Below are 19235 nucleotides of genomic sequence, written 5' to 3'. Positions count from 1 at the left end.
TTTTAAAAGTGCATGTACTCCTAAGACAGTTCCTGGCACATAGCAAGACTCAATTAATAGTATTATAATTACCTACAGTGCCACTCTTTTGTCCCCCATATAACCTCCCGTTTTCTTCCATTTCCTCTGTTTCTGGGTCTCTGCTAAGTCATGTGGTGTAACAGAAAAAAAGAACAACATGGTTTGGGTCAATTCTCAGTCTCTCTGAGACTGTGATTCATCAGTAAAATGGAGATTCCATTACTTTGGGGGTTCAGTTCATTTTTCCCTTCCTTTATTGAGCACCTACTCTTGCTAACCACAGAGAACACATGAAACAAAGTCAGAGATGACACAGTCTCACGTTTCAACCCTATGACCCCTCCTACTTTTTAAAGCTCAGCTGGAGGAAGATAAGTGAGCCCTACAAGAGAGAAGCAGGCTCATTTTAGTCATTGGCGTCCAGAGGAAACATGGTTGGTTTCCCAGCATGCTTCATCCGCCTCTCCCTCCTTTGCCAACTGACAGGTGAGTTCAGCCAGATCTTCTCCTGTTCTCCTGACTGCCTTCCCCATCCTGGGATGTGGATCCAGGCTTCTGGGTCCACTCAGGAAGCTCTCCTCCCTCATCTACCATTGCTTTTTCCCATCCTCTGGTCCCTGTACCAAGGAGGGCAGGAATGGCTCTGGGGATTGACTCTCCTTCTGACTGTCCCCAGGAAGGAAGGGCTGAAAGAAGTGGCACTGGGTATCAGTAGACCTGTGTCCTAATCCAGACTCTTCCATGAATTAGACAAGGAATGTCAGACCTTTCCTAAAGACTTCCCAGAGTCTTCATCTTCCAGCCCCTCCAGTTGAGAGCAACTTTAAGAGGAAAATGAGGTTGTACAGGTGAAAGAATATATTTTTTAAATGATTATGCTTAACAACAATATTAATGGAAGGAACCATTTGAATGATCCGACTTAAGCAACCCAATCAGTTGCCACTTGGAAAACACATTCCTAACAGGCATTTTATGCTTAATCCCATTGGGGACTGAGAACTTTTCTATATCTGTCACTGATATAGTAATCTTTGAAGATTTTACTCTCTCCAGAGCTCTCAGAAAGGACAAGGAACCCTATAAGAAGGTTCCACCTTCTGTGGACTTGGACAGCTATTTCATTCACATGTACCCCAGGCCTGCCTAAAGGGCATAAGGAGGGAGAAAGTTACAAAATCTCAGCAGCACATATACAAGCAGAAGGAATGATAGAGCTTAGCAGTCATACTCACAAAAGAAAATCAAGTTATCAGGAAGCCTGGTTTACAGAGCGGTTAACCAATACGATATTTCTGAGACATTAGTCAGCTATAATAGGAATAAGCAATCTTGAACAAAGGAGATGATAGCTCTGCAATGGTCAGACCTCTTGTACTATTATAGAGAGAGCCGGGCACCATATATGAGAGACATTTACAAGCTAGAGCAAATCCAAAGAGAAGAGCGAGGATCCCAAGGATATTGAGAAACTCCAAGGAAAAAAACATGTATTGAATACTACTTTCAGGTTGCTGTTGTGTAACATCTGAAATAATGAAAGGCTGTAAGGTGAAAGAAAGCATAAATATGTTCTTTGTGACTGCATGGAGATAGACAAGGTCCAGAAGTAGAAGCTTTGGGGGTCAGATTTGGGGTCTTTTCATGAAAAAGTTTCTTATGATCAGAGCTGTGCAGAGAAAGTCTGGGAGACTGCAAGCAGCAGACAGTAGCTGAGCTTTCTTGTAAGTGGAGGAATTCCTGTGAAGCTAGGTGGCAGTTAAGGGAGTCTTACAGGACATTCAAGCAGAAGTAGGGAGTTTGGACTAGGGTTCCTGAACACCAAGATTCTACGAGTGTGCTGTGGTGTGTATGTAAATGAAAGAGCTTGTATAGTCTCAAGTGAAGAGTTGAGCATATTGTTTTATTATCATTTCATACAAGGGAAGAAAGATGCTCTGCTAGAGATATACAGAGGAACATGTCAGGATGGGCAAAATCCTGGGGGTTTTTCCAGGGTCTGGTCCTCAGCTTTAAAGATGAAAATCTCTGCTATATATGGAGAGACACTTCTGGTCAGCTTCTGGGCCTGGGTCATTGCGACTCAGCTCAGAAAATAACACCCTTCAAACCTTCACGGTCACTCTGCTGTGATGTATTTCTGCCCCCAAGGCTGAAATAGTCACATCTGCTAAAAATTTCGGGCTGACTGCACTCTATGTTAGACAAGCCCATTTGACCTCCAGGCCTGGTGTGACTCCAGCTCTCTTGCTTCAAAGATGAGGAAAATGAGGCTCAGAGAGTTTAAGTGACCTGCCCAGGACCACACAGCCAGTCAGTGCTGCTGCCAACAGGCCTCACTAAGATAAGGGATCCATACCAGTAGACTCTAACCTCCCTTGAATCTGTTAGAAGTTTGCTTTTTCAGGAAGCACCTGACTCTAAGCAGGTGGTCCTGGAATAGTTTCTCACTTTTAAAATCACTCCCTGAACAGAAATGAAGAGCAGAAGTAGAACCTGGGGGGTGGGGGTGGAGAAGCTAACAGGGCTTTCAAAGCCCAGGTGCCCACCCAAATCCTGAACTGTGGGCAACAGGATGCAGGTATAAAACTGTCTCAGGAGGACCCCTGCCCTGCCTCATGTGCTCTTCCACAATTGGAAGGTCAGAGGCCCTCCTGCAGCCTCCAGTGGGCAGAACAGTGCAAGGGGGGGCCGGCCCCAAGCAAAGGACAAACTGGGTTTGACTGAGAAGCTGTGTTATCTTGGGCAAGTTACTCATCCTCTGAACTGCGGTCTTCACAAGTGCATAATAGATAATGATCTCTATCTTGCAGAATTATTGCAATGCTTTGAATGAGATATCAAATGTAAAGTAATTACAATGATAATCACCATTTATTATGCTCCTCCTACAGCTAAGTCATTTTCCATACAATCTTCTCACATCAGCTATAAAATAGTCATTATCACTCCCCATTTTACAGGTGAGGAAACCTAGACTCAGAGAAGTCAAATGTCTTGGCCAAGGTTGCCAGCTGTTAAGAGGTAGAGCAGAAGTTCAGGCTCCAAAGTAGTGCCTCCCAGGAGCCGCTCAGTAAATGTGTATTTGAGCTGAAATTTCCTCAGGGAAAGTCTTTTGGGATTCCTCCTCTTTCCATGCCCCCCTAACCAAGACTTCCCTGAAGGTCCCCAGAGACCCTGTGGCACTGCCACAGACCCCACAGGTGGCAAGGGGGCACAGTTTGAGAAGCCCTGTCTTAGGAGTCCTGTTTCCTAATCCTGGCCTTCCACGGACTTTGGGCATGTCACCCTAACCCTTCGAGCATCAGCCTCCTCATCCGTGAACTGGGATTGGACAAAGTAGTCCCTAAGATTCCTGCTAGCTCTGAGATACCCTGGCCCTAGGTTTCCACGAGGAGGGTGTCACGACTTGCTGGTGCATTCTGACGGAGTCCTAGGAAAGGTGCTTGGGGACTGGGCTGGGAAGCAGGAGGTATGACTTTGCATCTTGCCCTACCCCAAAGTCTTCCTTCTGGCTCACCATCCTTGGTTCTGGCTTACAATTATTTGTAAGCCTTTCTCATAAACTGGCCCTCTCCCCCGACTTAACGCCTGAGGTTTGGGGGAACGGAGAAGAGGAAGAGGTGATAACCAAGGAAAGGGAAGTGGCAAAGGGGAGGAGATTTTGTCCCTTCCTGTTGTGGAGGGTACCTCAGGGCTGACTTTTCTGGGGCCACAAACATCTGAGTTTTAGCCAGAGCAGAAAGCAAAGGGGCTCCTACCCAGCTCCATCCACCTCCAAATGCAGGGTGGCTGGGGGACATTCACTCACCTCTTCACCTCCTGGCTCACCTTTCCGAGAAGCCATCCAAAGTAGTTTTGGGAAATCTCTCTTTCACTTTTAGCTGCCCTTGAAGAACTGAGATGAATAAATGGGAAGCCTCCTCAAGGCCGGTGTCTTATGACACTGTGCTTGCCCTTCTCTCCCACTTCCCAGCAGTTGTTAGACTGCTCTGTACTTCTCAAAATGCTTTCAAATCCACATTCACACTTAACCTTCCCCAAAGTCCAGGCAAAAGGCGTCATTCTTTTTCTCCTGTGAGATTTCAGGAAACTGAGTCTCAAAGTGGCGGAGGCGAGACCACGGAGTGCAGAACCCAAGCCTCAGGGTCAGACATAACTAATTCCTCATCCTGCTTGTTACACTTCTGCCCCTTCACAATTTGGCTCCTCAGAAAAGTCACTCAGCCTTTCAGAGCCCCAGAGTCCTCATCTATAAAATGGAGCTGAACCTACCTTTATCTCAGGGGGATGCTGTGATGATCAATAGAGATAAAGCCCACTGAACTGGTTTACAAACTACAGAGAGATGCCAAATGCTGGTTGCTGGAGTTAGTATGGAGGAACCAGGATGGAACCCAGGTCTCCTGACTCCCAGTTAAGCCAGAGTTCTTTTGTCCACCATCTCCACACCTCCCTGGCCTGGGCCCCATGACCCCATCACCAGATGATCTGGATCCTAATGTCTATAGATGGGTCACTGGCTAGTTCACAGCAAAAAGTGTGTCCAGTCACCACCCAGTAGGACATCTCCTTCTGGGGAATTTAAACAGGAAACTGAAAAGACACTAGTGGTGGATTTTCAAGAGGTGAATGTGAGAAGAATTGGAGACTTCCTCAGGAAAGGGCTTTGAACTAGACTTTACTGATCTTGAAAAAGATTTACATGGTCAGAGAGGAAGATAAAGCACAAACAAAAGCATGAGGTGGAGAGTGAGCTGAGGGTCAGGAGAGGGAGGAGATGCAGCTGCAGGTGGCAGCCAAGAGGGTGGTGGTACCAGGCTTCATCTCTTCACACAGCTTTGCGTGGTCACCCTGGCCATAGAGCAGAAGTGCTGGGCTTCTCTCAGATAGGACCAACCTGGGTTGCATGACTTCCCTGAACTAATTACTGTGCCAGGGGAAGGCTATCACCTGAGTGAATGCTGGTCAGTCTTACCCAAGCCACCTGGCTGCTCCAAAATGAGAAAGCAGTGGATGCAGAGGAGGCAACCTGCCGTAGTCACTGAACTCTTTCAGGCAGAAGGGTGGACATCTGAGGAGGGTGAATGAGTCTCCTGGAGCCCAGTCTCCCAGGGCCTTGTAAGCAGGTGGTATCAGCCACCTATTCTCTGTCTGGAGAGTCTTCTGAGCCCCAGATCAAGTTGAGTCTCCCCATTGTGTGTTCACACAGAACCTGGTACTTCCCCTTTCATAACACATGAAATTACTTATTTAATGACTGTCTCTCCTGCTAGAAACTCAGTGAGTGCCGGGACCATGACTGTCGTGTATCCCCAGAACCTAACACAGCTCTTGGCACAAAGATGGAACTCAGTAACTTCTTGTTAAAGGAGGAAAGAATGTGTGAACTACCAAGTGTGACCTGCCTAGACATTGTAAAATTCTTTGGGTTCACACACTGCAGGTGGAGATGCCCCACAGAAGGAGAGCATCAATTCAGCCTGTAAAAGAAGGCCCTTGTTTCTAGATCTCTTGTTCCAGAAAAAAGAGAAGAGAAAGCAAAACTGGTTAGAGATCACAACCCTGCTCCCACAGGACTACTTTCTTCTTGCATTATCCCTCTTCCCATCCTGAAGATGCAGATAAGATAGCACACTGTGCTTCACCCAGGTTCATGTTGGCAATTTGCCCTCATGTCTCCCTCCAATTTCATTCTAACATGGAACAATGAATTTGAAAACATTTTCTTATGCTTCCACCTAATTCACATCTCTTGGCATTTACCCTGAAAATATAGTACCACGTTGGTGAAAGGATGAAAGAAGTTAATTGCCCAGGGCTTAAATGTATGCACACTTGCTGAAGCCATATCCTTGCAGTTTCGCCACCTCTCTGCCTTAAACATCCCCCCAAAACCTAATGTGCAAGTGAAAATGACTCAAATGTTGTCCTAAATTCAGAGATTGCACCCACTTGTGAATAAGTGATACCCAATCCTTCAAAATCACTCCATTTTTGAAGTGAAAGAATGAAGGAATGAAATGATCAATCAAAAATTCAAAATGAAATTGATTTTGTCTATAAAAGTTACTAGGACTATTGTGACATCCCTTGAGATGACCAAAGAGAGAGCACTAGAAAAATCTTCCTGGCCTTCATATTAGGGAAATAGGAAGAGCAGCTTTTTGGAAAATCAGTTTACTTAACAAGATGACTCAATAAAGGCTCAAAGTATCCTACGTGTTTATGTACTGACTGATAAATTTCAGGGAAAAAAAAAGGTTTGGAAACAGGAGTCAGATCCTAAAAGTTATTTGCCCAGGAAGAGAAACCAGTACGCTGGGAGACAAATTTGGTGAAGAACTGGTAGAGACCTCAGGCCTGTATCAAGTGAGTAGGTAGCCTTCAGACACATCAGATCTTCTCACCCCATGAGGCTGGTAGAGCAGCTTGTGCTTGAGGGAAGGTCACCAACAGACATGAAGGGGAGAACTGGGGTTCCATGAAGGCCCAAGGCCTTTGGAGTTGACCCCTGAGTCCTTGAGCAGGATGGGGAAGGGGGTTGGAGAGCCCTGGAGCTGGCACTAGTGCCTCCAGAGCAAATGCCAGAGCACCTTTAAAGGAAAGAGGCAGGTTTCGGAGCTGGAGAGACGTTGGGTAAATCCTCAACTCATTATCTTAGACAAGTTCTTAGTTTTTCTGTCTCTCAGGGTTCTCATCTGCAAAACCAAGAATCAGCAAACTTTTTCTGTAAAGTGCCAAATAGTAAATATTTTAGGTTTTGCAGACAATACAGTCTCTGCTGCAACTATTCAACTCCACCTTTGGAGCACGAAAGCAGGCATAGACAGTTTGTAAATGGAGCATAGCCATGTTCCAATAAAACTTTATTTACAAAAACAGGCATTTCAATTTCGCCCATGGGCCGTAGTTTATTGATCCCTATGTAAAAGATTCAAAATCCCTAAACAGCTTTAAGTATTAGGCAAAATCTTTACAATAAATGTCTAGCACAGAGTAGATCCTTAATACATGGCAACTAGTATTTGGGAGCTCTTGCCAAAGTAGTTGAGGAGAAACAGATCTCTAATGAAACAATTTTAGCTATCTGGATAGGCCAATACAGATTCTTACCAGAAATGGCATGAATTACATCAAAACTGGGGTATCACAAAAGGGGGATGCAAAATGAGACGAAATAGTTTCAGTGGCTGAGAGATTCCAAATGGAGTCGAGAGGTCACTCCGGTGGACATTCTTATGCACTATATAGATAACACCTCTTAGGCTTTAATGTATTGGAATAGCTAGAAGTAAATACCTGAAACTACCAAACTCCAACCCAGCAGTCTGGACTCCTGAAGACAATTATATAATAATGTGGATTACAAGGGGTGACAGTGTGATTGTGAAGACCTTGTGGATCACACCCCCTTTATCTAGTGTATGGATGAGTGGAGAAATGGGGATAAAAACTAAAGGACAAATGGGGTGGGATGGGGGGGATGATTTGGGTTTTCTTTTTACTTTTATTTTTTATTCTTGTTCTGGTTCTTTCTGATGTAAGGAAAATGTTCAGAGATAGATTGTGGTGATGAACGCATAACTATGTTATCATACTGTGGACAGTGGATTGTATACCATGGATGATTGTATGGTGTGTGAATGTATTTCAATAAAACTGAATTTAATAAAAAAAAAAAAAAACTGTGGTATCAGGAAATGTTATGGACTAACAAGTTATAAAATGAGATAGAACCTAGATGCCTGAACAATAGCACAGGGCCAGTTAGGCACAGAAGGCACAGGACCTAGGGCCCGTGATGGTTTTCATTTTAATCTGCTTTAAAATTAGAAGAAAAGAATATAATAGTAATAACAATAATGAATATATAATAATGAATCCAGCCTGAATTACATTCATCTTCATAAACCAAGTTTCAAAATATAATTTTTAATATATTTCATGGAGGAAGGGACCCATGAAGGCAGAGATGCTAGGGCCCACAAGGGTGGTAAGGCAGTAGCATCACTGTACCACAACTGTCAGGAGCCCATAGATTGGCTGCTGTGTTGGGTTTTAAGTATTTTCTTTGTTTCTTCCTATTTGTGCTTTCCATGATGTTTTTTTTAAATTCAATTTTATTGAGATATATTCACATACCATAAAATCATCAAAAGTGTCCAGTCACTTCCTCACCTGGACTGGTGTTGATGTTGTCACAAAGATTGGAACTGGCAGTTTGATGTGCTGAGCCCTTGATCATGGGACTTGCCCTTATGAAGCTCGTTACTGCAAAGGAGAGGCTAAACTTGCATATAGTTGTGCCTAAGAGTGTGCCCCTGAGTACCTCTTTGTTGCTCAGATGTGGCCCTTTCTCTTTCTAACTGAGCCACCTCAACAGGTGAACTCGCTGCCCTCCCCCCTACGTGGGACCCGACTCCCAGGGGTGTAAATCTCCCTGGCAATGCAGGATATGACTCCCGGGGATGAATCTGGACCCAGCATCGTGGGACTGAGAGTATTTTCTTGACCAAAAGGGGGATGCAAAATGAGACGAAATAGTTTCAGTGGCTGAGAGATTTCAAATGGAGTCGAGAGGTCACTCTGGTGGACATTCTTACACACTATATAGATAACACCCCTTAGAGTTTTAATGTATTGGAATAGCTAGAAGTAAATGCCTGAAACTACCAAACTCCAACCCAGCAGTCTGGACTCCTGAAGACGATTATATAATAATGTAGATTACAAGGGGTGACAGTGTGATTGTGAAAACCTTGTGGATCACACCCCCTTTATCTAGTATATGGATGGATGAGTAGAAAAATGGGGATAAAAACTAAATGACAAATAGGGTGGGATGGGGGGATGATTTGGGTGTTCTTTTTTCACTTTTATTTTTTATTCTTGTTCTGATTCTTTCTGATGTAAGGAAAATGTTCAGAAATAGACTGTGGTGATTAACGCGTAACTATATGATCATACTGTGAACAGTTGATTGTATACCATGGATGATTGTATGGTATATGAATACATTTCAATAAAACTGAACTTAAAAAAAAAAAGTGTCCAGTCAAATGTTCACAATACCATCATATAGCTGTGCATTCCTCACCCCAATCTATTTTTTGAACATTTTCCTTGTACCAGAAAAAAGTGAAAATAAGCATAAAAAATAAACATAAAGAAGAACACCCAAAACATCCACCCTCCCACCCTATTTTTCATTTCGTTTTCTGTCCCCATTTTTCTACTCATCCATCCATACACTGGACAAAGGGAGTGTGATAGTGTGATCCACAAGGCTTTCACAATCACACTGTCACCTCTTGTAAGCTTCATTGTTATACAATCGTCTTCAAGAGTCAAGGCTACTGGGTTGCAGTTTGATAATTTCAGGTATTTACTTCTAGCTCCTCCAATACATTAAAACCTAAGAAGGGATTTCTATATAGTGCATAAGAATGTCCACCAGAGTGACCTCTCAACTCCATTTGAAATCTCTCAGCCACTGAAACTTTATTTCATTTCATTTCGCATCCCCCTTTTGGTCAAGAAGATGTTCTCAATCCCATGGTCTCGGGTCCAGATTCATCCCTGGGAGTCATATCCCATGTTGCCAGGGAGATTTACACACCTGGGAGTCAGATCCCACATAGGGAGGAGGGCAGTGAGTTCAGCTGCCAAGTTGGCTTAGCTAGAGAGAGAGAGGGCCACATCTGAGCAACAAAGAGGCATTCAGGAAGAGACACTTAGGCACAATTATAAGCAGGTTTAGCCTCTCCTTTGCAGTGACGAGCTTCATAAGGTCCATGATGTTTTAATAAAGCTCCTTTTGAAAAGTTTCAGCCTGAAATTATTTTAAGGGGAAGAAACAAAAATAATTGTGGGTTTTGTTCCTTTAAGGAGAAATTCTGGTTTTTGTTGTGCCACAATTTTAAGGGGAAGAAACAAAAATAATTGTGTGGTTTGTTCCTTTAAGGAGAAGTTCTGGTTTTTGTTGTGCCACAATTTCTATGAGCTTTGACTAAGATCTTCCATTTCTGCTATTTCATTTTTTCACCTGTAAAATATACGCTTTGAGGCTGGGACCCTCTGCCTGATTTGCCTTGTTCTTCTTTACAACCCCAAAGACCAGCAAAGTCCCTGCCCTGTAACAAGCATTCAGTCAAGGTTAAGTGTAGGAGTGGCTTACAAGTCTGAACAATGTGTGGAAACAGCATGGGGCTTGGAGTCAGATCTCTGCCACTCAGAGTAAGTTGAGTAAGTTATTTAACCAAATTGTGCCTTGGGTTCCTTATCTGTAAAATGGGAATATTAAGAAATCCTTCCTCTAAGGATTGTTATGAGGGTGAAATGAGATCACAATAGGTGCTTTTAACCCTCTATTCCCTATCTGAATTCCGTTACTGCTCTGTGCTTCCATGAGACTTTCTAAGGGGGATGGTCAGTTCCTCAGATCTTATCTTCCAGAGGATGACTCATTCCACATACCTGTTCACTGGAAATGCTCGGTTGACCACTCCTGGAGGTCCCAGCAGCTGCTATTCTTAACTGTTTTGTTAGCAAGGAATATTCTCTGGGGTACACTGAGATTGTAGTGAAATAAAAAACATCCTGGGGAAGTGAAACCCTACTATAATTCTTATAATTCGCGGTGTGAGCACCACGAGATAGCCGTGGCATGTCACAGAGCTCCCCATCACTCACCCTTTTCCTTCCCACTCAAGGAAGTGAATTAGAATGCAAGTGGGGGAGAATCTCAATTGGGCATGACCTTGAATCCGCTGTAATCTACCTGAAATCAGAAAGATAAACCATTCCCCAACTTCTAAGCTATCACTATCATTAGGAACTTCTATCGCACCCCCTAATGTCCTAACCCATGGTTGAGAACCTCTGTCCCCAGGGGAGGCAGGTGGCTGCCTGCTTCATCTGTATCAGAATCAGCCCTCTCAGGACCAACCCGGGAGTCACAGGGTGAGGCTTGGACAGTGTTCCAGTTTGCTAATGCTGTTGTTATTCAAAATACCAGAAATGGGCTGGTTTTTATAAAGGGGGTTTATTTAGTTACAAAATTACAGTCTTAAGACCATAAAGTGTCCAAGGTAAGGGGGTACCTTCACTGAAGGATGGCCATTGGTGTCCAGAAAACCCATTATCTCGGAAGGCTCATAGCTGGCAACCACTTGCTCCCAGGTTACGTTTCAAAATGGCATTCTCCAAAATGTTGCTCTTGGGGCATTTTGTCTTCTCTTAGCTGCAGCATCTCCAGAATGTCACTCTCAGTTGCTCTGAGGTCCTTGTCTGTGAACTCCTTTATACAACTCCAGCGATCCAATTAACACCCACCCTGAATAGGCAGGGTAAAACCTCCATGGAAATTATCCAATCAAACGTTTCACTCACAGTTGATTGAGTTACATCTCCATGGAAATACTCAATCAAAGAATTCCAATCTAATCAACACTAGTATGTCTGCCCACACAAGATTGCATGAAAGAACATGGAGTTTTGGGGGACATAATACATCCAAACTGGCACAGACAGTAACCTCCCATCTGGTCCCTCCAGGAGAACTTGTCTAGACTGCACTGGGCTTCCTGAGTCTACCCCAGAGCTTGATCTTTTCAGCCAGTCATCTCTGGGAAAGGAGTTGGGTCATCGGCAGTCATTTCTCTCAGGCAGAGAATTCTGACCTCAGGGCCTGCATGTGAGTGAGGTTCAGAAGGATTTTCCCCGGGGCTGGTGGGGTTGGACTGAGGTTTCTCTGGACTTCGCCCAGGGCTCAGAGGGTGTTAGTAATTGGTGGCAGGGTCAGGAACTTGGGTTTATTTTAAGTTCCCTCTCTGTGTCTGCAGGGTCAGCAGCCTCTGGGGCCCTGAAGGAGCTGTTTGGTGCCCTTGGCGGGTCTGTAACATTCCCTCTGGAGCTCCCAGAACAGCCGGTTGACAGCATTGTCTGGACCTTCAACTCAGCTCTTGCCATCATACAGCCAGCAGGGGCGAACGAGTCAGCTAACGTCATAGTGATCCAAAGCCGCAACAAGGACAGGGTGAGCTTCCTGGACAGAAACTACTCCCTGTCTCTCAGCCAACTGAGGAAGAATGACTCAGGTGCCTACCGTGTGGAGATACACAGCTTATTCCAGATCTTCACCCAGAAATACGTGCTGCGTGTCTATGGTGAGCAGAATCAATTCCAGGGCCTAAGTGAGGTGGTGAGCTGACAATGGAGAAGTTCAAGCAGAAACCAGATAAACACTTGTCAAGAATGTGGGAGAGGGGATTCCCATGTGGATGAAGTAGATGTAGCTGACCCCTGAGGTCCCTTCCTGCTCATGGATTCTGTAAGAGGCTGTATGGTACAGCAGACGGGTGAATAGAGGTTGGCAATCACAGACCTAAGTCAAATGCTGGGTTCTCTGCTTACAAGTTATTTAATCTCTTTAAGCCTTGGTTTCCATATTTGAAATGGGGAGGAAGGTAATACGTACCTTAGCTTGTTTACTGTGGTTTGAGCGTCAGTCACACCTCTTCCCTTCTAGATTCTAACCAATTTAGAAATAAGCACAAGAATCAGAAGAAAGATAAAACTGTCAGCTTTATTTTGGGTAAAGCTAGAGCTTTCCGTCTAGACCTTGGTGCCCATCTAGGGAAGTCGAACAACAATTACTCAACCAGCGACACAGAGCATAGCTGCCTCACACTCACTGGGCCTTAATATCAGGGATGCTGGGAGATGGGCCTGCAGACTTGCTTGTAGGAGGCAGCACATGTACCTTGATCCGGTGTGTCCTCCACAGAGACATCGTTGAAGGTAGCAGAGACATGCATTCTGCAGGCAAGCTAGCCTGGGAGGGAAGAAAAGGGCAAACCACACAAAAAAGAGTGACATTTGACAGTTCCAACCCACCTAGTGGAGGAATGTAGGTGATGGGTGTCAAACTCTCACCATCTCACCAGTGAACCATTGCTCATCCTCTGATGAGAAAGATTGAGCATAAGGTAGAGCGGGGGACCAGAAGTGTTACTCCAATACTGCTTTCTCCTGGAGGGTAAAGTGAAAGCCTCTTCAAGGAGCCTGAGGTCATGGGAATAGGAAACCCCTAAGAAGACAAAATGAGCTAACATCTAAAATGCATGCAACTCAGTGCTTGGCATATGGCTGTGTTTGTAAATGGCTGTTGCATTCTTGTCACATTGTAAAAAAAAAATAGTTATTTTCTGTTATTATTGTGGTTAGCATTAATTTCATTACCATTATTATATAATTGTGGACTAGAAGACCTAGATAGTTCTCTTTCCCAGATAGGAATGAGAATTCTGCTCTGCATTGTTGCTTCCTCTGCACTCTGGAGCAACCAGAGAGATTCGGGTTCAAGGTATCCAGGGCTAATTCAGAGAAAGGAGGCCTATAGATTTGGTTTCCACCTGTGGTTGTCCATTTCTCTTTCACAGAGCACCTACCAAAGCCTCAAATCAACGTGGGTCTGCAGACCAATGAGAACGGTACCTGTATGACAAATCTGTCTTGCTCCATGGAACAGGAAGGAGAGGATGTGATTTACAGCTGGAATTCCCTGGGGCAGACAGCCAATGAGTACCATGAGGGCTCTATCCTCCCCATCACCTGGAGGCCAGAAGAAGGCAATGTGACCTTCATCTGCATGGTCAGGAACCCCATCAGCTGCAACCTGTCAAACCCCATCTCTGCCTGGAAGCTCTGTGAAGGTGACTGTCTCCCCCCTCTCTCCAGGAGCCTCTGCCCCTAGGACAAATACCTTCTTCAGCCCCAGGTACCCATGGGAACAGGCCCTGTGTGAAAAGTGGAGGCCACTGGGAAGTCACCGGGCTGGGAGGGAAGGTGGCAGTTTCTCCAACATGTGGGTCTGTTTCCCTCACTGACCTTTCTCCTTCCCCTGTGTCCCACCCATTCTCTCTTCAAAGGTGCTGCTGGTGGCAAAGATACCTCTGTGGTCTTCCTGTACCTCCTGTCGTCATTCTTCCTGCTCAGTCTCCTTGTACTGGGGCTAGTGATTTCAATAATAAAGAGAGAACGGAGAAAAGGTTTGGACTTCCTCAAAGTAGAGCATGTACTGCTTTTGTCCTCATCCTCATTCATGCATTTGCTCTCTCATTTACTCAACAAGCTTATATTGAGCTGCGTGCTAGGCTTGGTGCTGGGCATGACATGGAGAACACAGTCAGCCTGCTCCTTAGTTCTGGAGAGGAGAGAGTACTGGAGTCCCTAATTGAGTCCTGAGCCCAAGGTTCTCCCAGCCCCTTTCTGGTACCCCCTCCTCTGCTTCCCCCATAGGGACTCGCTGCTGTGGCCCTTCTGTTGAGACAGTTCCCACACTGCTGACTCTGCTCCCCTGATCTGGGAAGCAAAGACCTCCAAATTGAGGTCCCCAAAGCCCAGCACCCTCCCCTCAGCCCCTCTTACCCCCATTACTGTCAGAACCCCCAAACCAGTCGCAGCCCTTTCCATGGCATCAACCCCAGAGACCTCTCTACTTCCCTCAGTGTAGACACATCCCTCCTAGAGAAGCCTTAAGAGGCAGAAGAGTGAATCAACCTCTGTCTCTGTCCACCCAGCACCCCATGTTCTGTGTCCCTGACCCTTCTGATCTGGCTTCTCAGGCCCCCACCGATACTGTCCATGTGGGATGTTGGGGAGGGACCTAAGTAAACATCAATCTTGTGTGAACTGCAGTCTTTGAGATCCTCTCTCCCTCTTGGAAGCACTCGGAATACATTTCTGACCTCTGCTTCTCACTTTGGCTGCCTTGGTCCAGAGAGCAAGAAGCAAAGTGACTAGGGAAACCAATTCATTCCAGTTTGCCTGGGACTTTCCTGTTTTAGCACTGAAAGTCCTGTGTACTGGGAAATTCTTCAGTTCCAGGGAAACCAGGCTGGGTGGTCACCCTAAGTGGGTTGTTCAGGTGGGAAGGGGGGCCAGTGTGAGAGGTGAGTGGTAGGAGGGGCCAGCTCTGATTCTCTCCTAAATCAGTTTCAGAAATCATTGAAGAGAAGAAGGGAATGGACAATCATCAGGAAATTCCTAAGTTCTACCCGCTTTCTGGAGAGAACACAGAGGATTACACAATCCCTCACCCTAATGTGAGTCCTCTCCCACATTTCCTCAGGCTGATCCTCCTCTCTGAGGCCCTCCCTGTTTTACTTGAGATTTTTCCATGAGTGGAGGGGGCGGTGGGATGAGGCTGTATAGCCCAGTGCACCTGTGTCTCCCCCAAGTCGTTATGAATTCCCTCTTGGGTAGGAGAACTAGGAGAACCCCTAGTTCTGACCCAGTCAGGAATGCTCACACTGGGGAATCAGCCCCTCCCCTCTGCAGCTCACACTGGCTGCTCAACAGGCTGGTTCCTCTTAGGTTATGTGGCAGGCAGAGAAGTGTGGATTTGGCATTATGGTAGGGTCATGGTCTCAGAAGACCGGCTCTTTTTCCTCTGAAGCAACTCAAGTTGTTATCAGAGGAGGAGTCAGAGGGCCATAGTGGCTCCCAGGCCCAAAGGCAGGCTTCTCAAAGGTGGGCTACTGAGTAGAAGTGAATGAACCCAAACTTAACTCAAAGGAAACTCTTTGAAAAGAAAATCTAAACAACAAGAGACAGTTTGGGGACACGAAATGAGTGGACAGCTTTGAAAGGCTCCCCAGGAACAGCCTGGGCTACCTCATTAGAGGTCACAGAGCTGCTTTCCACACCAGAGCCTCAAACCCCCAGTTTTGCTCCAGCCAATCAGGTGCTGTCTTCCAAGAGGAGACATTACATTTATCTTCAAAGTTCTTAGTGTCCTGAAAGCTCTGTCCTTCTTCACAGGGGAGACTACTCTGTGCTCCACTCAGCCTGATATATGTTAAATTTTAACTTTATAATCATCCTTTCTCTTCCCCCGCCCAATGCACAGCCTTAGGAGGCCACAGGACTCCCTTAGATATTCAGGATTAAACTTAACTGATCCAGGATGCTTTTTCTTCCATAAGGAAGGGGCTCATGGTATTGTTTTGTTTTGTTTTTGTACTGTCAGTCATCCTTACTAATTTGTTTCAATGGCACTTTTGGCTGGTGGAAAAGTTTATTTGCAACATTAAATTATCCTTTAACCACTTTAGGAGGCTCATAGCTCCTGAGAGTTACCTATTTTTTAATTCATTGATATACAATACAATAAAAATAATGCAATGGCGTCCTGAAAAAAGTTATTACTAATTATAACAACAGTCACCAGCAAGAGCACTTCCCACTTCCCCTCCTTGTTCCAGAGCCCTTTCTTCCCTCTCGCCATCTCTGTCCACCTCTGCTTTCCCCTCTCTGGATTTTGAGTGTCTCTCTGGCCTTGTCTATGTGACTCAGTGATTGAATGATGATTTCTTTTTGTTGCTTGTTTTTAAATAGAAAACTGTATCGGAAGATCCAGTAAATACGATCTATTCCATTGTGCAGACACCTAAAAAGGTAAAAAGCTTTACAACTGAGCTTCATCTTGGTGATCCCATCTCACTTCCTGGTTCATGCTTAGATTAAAATTTCTTGGGTCCTAGGGATCCCATATTCCCTGGTATTAAAAGACATCCCACTATTTCCCCATCTCCTACTATTAGGATTACACAAGGATATGGGGACCACAAGAGAACTGTGTCTTTGGAATGGAATGGGGGTAATCTCAAACAAATAGAGTAGGAGAGGGGTTCTAGGTAGGAATGGCAAGGAAAATCAGAAGGATCCTACCTGAGGTCACAGATGAGGCACGAGTTGATGACAGAACCCGTGCACGGGTGGGGAGGGTGACTGGGGACGAGACTCCAGCTTGCTTCTTGGCCACCAGGAAACTGGAGGAGGGAGAGACTTGTTTTTCTCAGTGTAGCTCTGTTATATCTGGTGTGTACCCTCTCCCCAGTCAAACTATGAGTGCAGTAAGCTTTAAAGCTTCTTCCTTCACAGATCATGCTTGGCAGAAGCAATGATACTGTCCTGTCTCCTCTCCCCTCCTCTCCCAACCAGATCAGAAAAGATGGGGGTCATTAAAGCAGCTGCTTAGTGACAGGAAAGATTGGTTCTGATGGATTATTGGAAGGAAAGTTTGGCTCGTTAAATATTCAGCAAGAAAAATGTGGGTTACAATTAAAGAATTGTTTCTCTAAATTAAGATTGATTAAACAGGGGGAGCAGGCACTGTGGGGGGGGGTTGGGTAGCCTTGGAAAGGAAGGTGTCTGCATGGCAGGGTCCCCGCGGAAGACCCAGAGCCACGCGCATCTCCAGTAGCTGCATCCTTCTGTCTGCCCCACAGGTGGAGAAACCACACTCGCCATCCAGGACTTCAGACACCCCAGGCCTATTTATCTATGAGCAGATCATCTAAACAGGCATGCATTCTGCTTACATCTGGCCCCAAAGAAAACGAACAAGAGAATTCACTGACTTAATCAGAAACATCAAGGAAGAATGAGGACCATTGATTTCCTTCCAGAATAAAGCAGACTCAGGATTCCAGGGACCATCCTTTATGCTCCTTCTCATTCAAGAGTTCATAATTCTACCCACTGCCAAGAAATCTCCATAAACCCAGAAGGAATAACTCCCCTTTCTGGAAATATTATGGTGAATAGATCAGCCAACCCCAAGAAAGATGCTTAGAAGTGTCTCTGTTGAAGTGTAAATGCAGCATCACACACATTAATGTCTGCCCCTGTCTAATATGCGGCCTGGAGTCAGTTCAGCCCTGAGGCCAAGGGTCTGTTGCCAAGAGGCCAAGAAGGTCGGAACAGATAGACTCGTCCAGCAGAAGGAGACATAGCAGCCAGAAATGGATTTATTAATTGATTCAAAAAATCTTTATTGAGTGTCAACTATGCATCTGGCACTGTGCTGAGCTTTTGCTGATTGGTCGGGCTTTGCTTTCTGTTTCTCATGAAACAGACCCCTCCTGAACTACTTCCATGAGCAGCCAGAGCAGGCCTGGCCACAGATTCCCAACATCCAGAGGGTCAGGCATGGATCCGCAGGCTTTGGGGGTCAAAGCACACAGGTTTGTCCGGCACCATCAACAGAGACTCAGAAGTGTGCATGGCCCAAGGCCGGGGACCACTGCCCCCAGCCTCAGTTACACTCTCGGGCTACAGACAAGAAGCATGGGCCCTAAGGCCTGTGCAGGAGTCCATCTCATGGGGAAACTGAGCCTGAGCCCCTCAGTGGGGAAAGCACAAGCTGAATCTAGGATTGGAGACCTGGAGTTGGGGAGGGAGGCTTCCTTGCAAAAGTTTAAAGTCGTTTATTTAATTCAACAAATATTTATTGAGAACCTCTGCTATGTCAGTCTGGTAAATAAGACAGACATGATCCCTGTTCCTGTAGAGCTCATCCTCTTTGTAAAGAAGTGAAACGCAGGGGGAGGGGAGGCTGGGGCTTGCTTTTGCTGTATTCCCTTAAATGGAGATATTGGGAAGGGATCGTATGTCACAGCTCAGGGGTGCCAAGTAAGGTGGAGAAGTGTGTGTTAAATTCTTTGAAAAGAGAAAAGAAACTGAAAAAAATCTTCATGTATAAGATGGCCAAGGTAAGAGGCAATAAACCTTGCAGAGGAAACTACAAGGGAACAGCCTGAGGCTGGTGTGAGAGGACTTGAAGGTCGGAAGTAGGAGCTACTCCCCTGACTCAGAAGCCCCCAGAGGAGGGCTAGCCTGGCCTCCGTGGAGAACAGAGCAAGTGGGCCCTGTCTAAGGCACAGGGTCAGGGGGAGCCATTCACGTCACGGATACTGTAAATGTGTATATTTATTACCACAATTTTCTGGGGGAAAAGTAATAAAGTGTCTTATTTTAATAAAATCAGTATGTCTTGAGGAATGGGTCCTTTTAAATCTTGCAAAGGTGTCCCAGGGCAGAAGAGGGTGGGGTGGTTATGGCTATAGCAGCATCTAGAGGAGAGAATTCTTGGCAAAGGAACCAGCCATGGAGGCTTTATGCTTGTCCTGCGACCACTGAGTATTTGTGTGGCCTGCACTGCTGCTCCCTCGGCCGTGACACTGTACTGTGTGTTCAAGGACAGAGACGAAGGTGAGGTGAGGGACGTGCTTACCTCTGTGCAGTACCAAAAACCCCAGCCATCAAGATAATATCTTAGTGCAACATTTTTAAACATAAAAATTAATACAAAAAAAAAATCCACGATGAACAACAACGTAACAAAATTTTAAAATAAAAAGTGC

The 19235-nt window shown here is 45.4% G+C and overlaps 1 protein-coding gene across 1 annotated transcript; it reads left to right on the top strand.

Moving 5' to 3' along the window:
* The first annotated feature begins 358 nt into the window (after window positions 1–358).
* Window positions 359–18858, top strand: SLAMF7 (SLAM family member 7). Its single transcript, XM_037825564.1, has 7 exons — window positions 359–507; window positions 11868–12191; window positions 13467–13739; window positions 13956–14075; window positions 15022–15131; window positions 16426–16485; window positions 17319–18858. The coding sequence occupies exons 1-7, from the start codon at window positions 453–455 to the stop codon at window positions 17388–17390; spliced, it is 1014 nt and encodes a 337-aa protein (XP_037681492.1). The 5' UTR covers window positions 359–452; the 3' UTR covers window positions 17391–18858.
* Window positions 18859–19235: the final 377 nt, after the last annotated feature.

The sequence above is a fragment of the Choloepus didactylus genome, chromosome 2 (genome assembly GCF_015220235.1).
Source record: "Choloepus didactylus isolate mChoDid1 chromosome 2, mChoDid1.pri, whole genome shotgun sequence".
NCBI classification, from domain to species: domain Eukaryota; kingdom Metazoa; phylum Chordata; class Mammalia; order Pilosa; family Megalonychidae; genus Choloepus; species Choloepus didactylus.
The sequence above is the reverse complement of the archived record's forward strand: the minus strand, read 5'-3'. Positions and strand labels throughout refer to the sequence as shown.

Bases quoted from the DNA above. Each gene is read 5' to 3' on its own strand.
- SLAMF7 (XM_037825564.1), top strand. From the start codon at position 453: ATGGTTGGTTTCCCAGCATGCTTCATCCGCCTCTCCCTCCTTTGCCAA. The intron at 508-11,867 runs GTGAGTTCAGCC...CTGTGTCTGCAG, and splicing joins CCTCCTTTGCCAACTGACAG to GGTCAGCAGCCTCTGGGGCC. The intron at 12,192-13,466 runs GTGAGCAGAATC...TCTCTTTCACAG, and splicing joins ATACGTGCTGCGTGTCTATG to AGCACCTACCAAAGCCTCAA.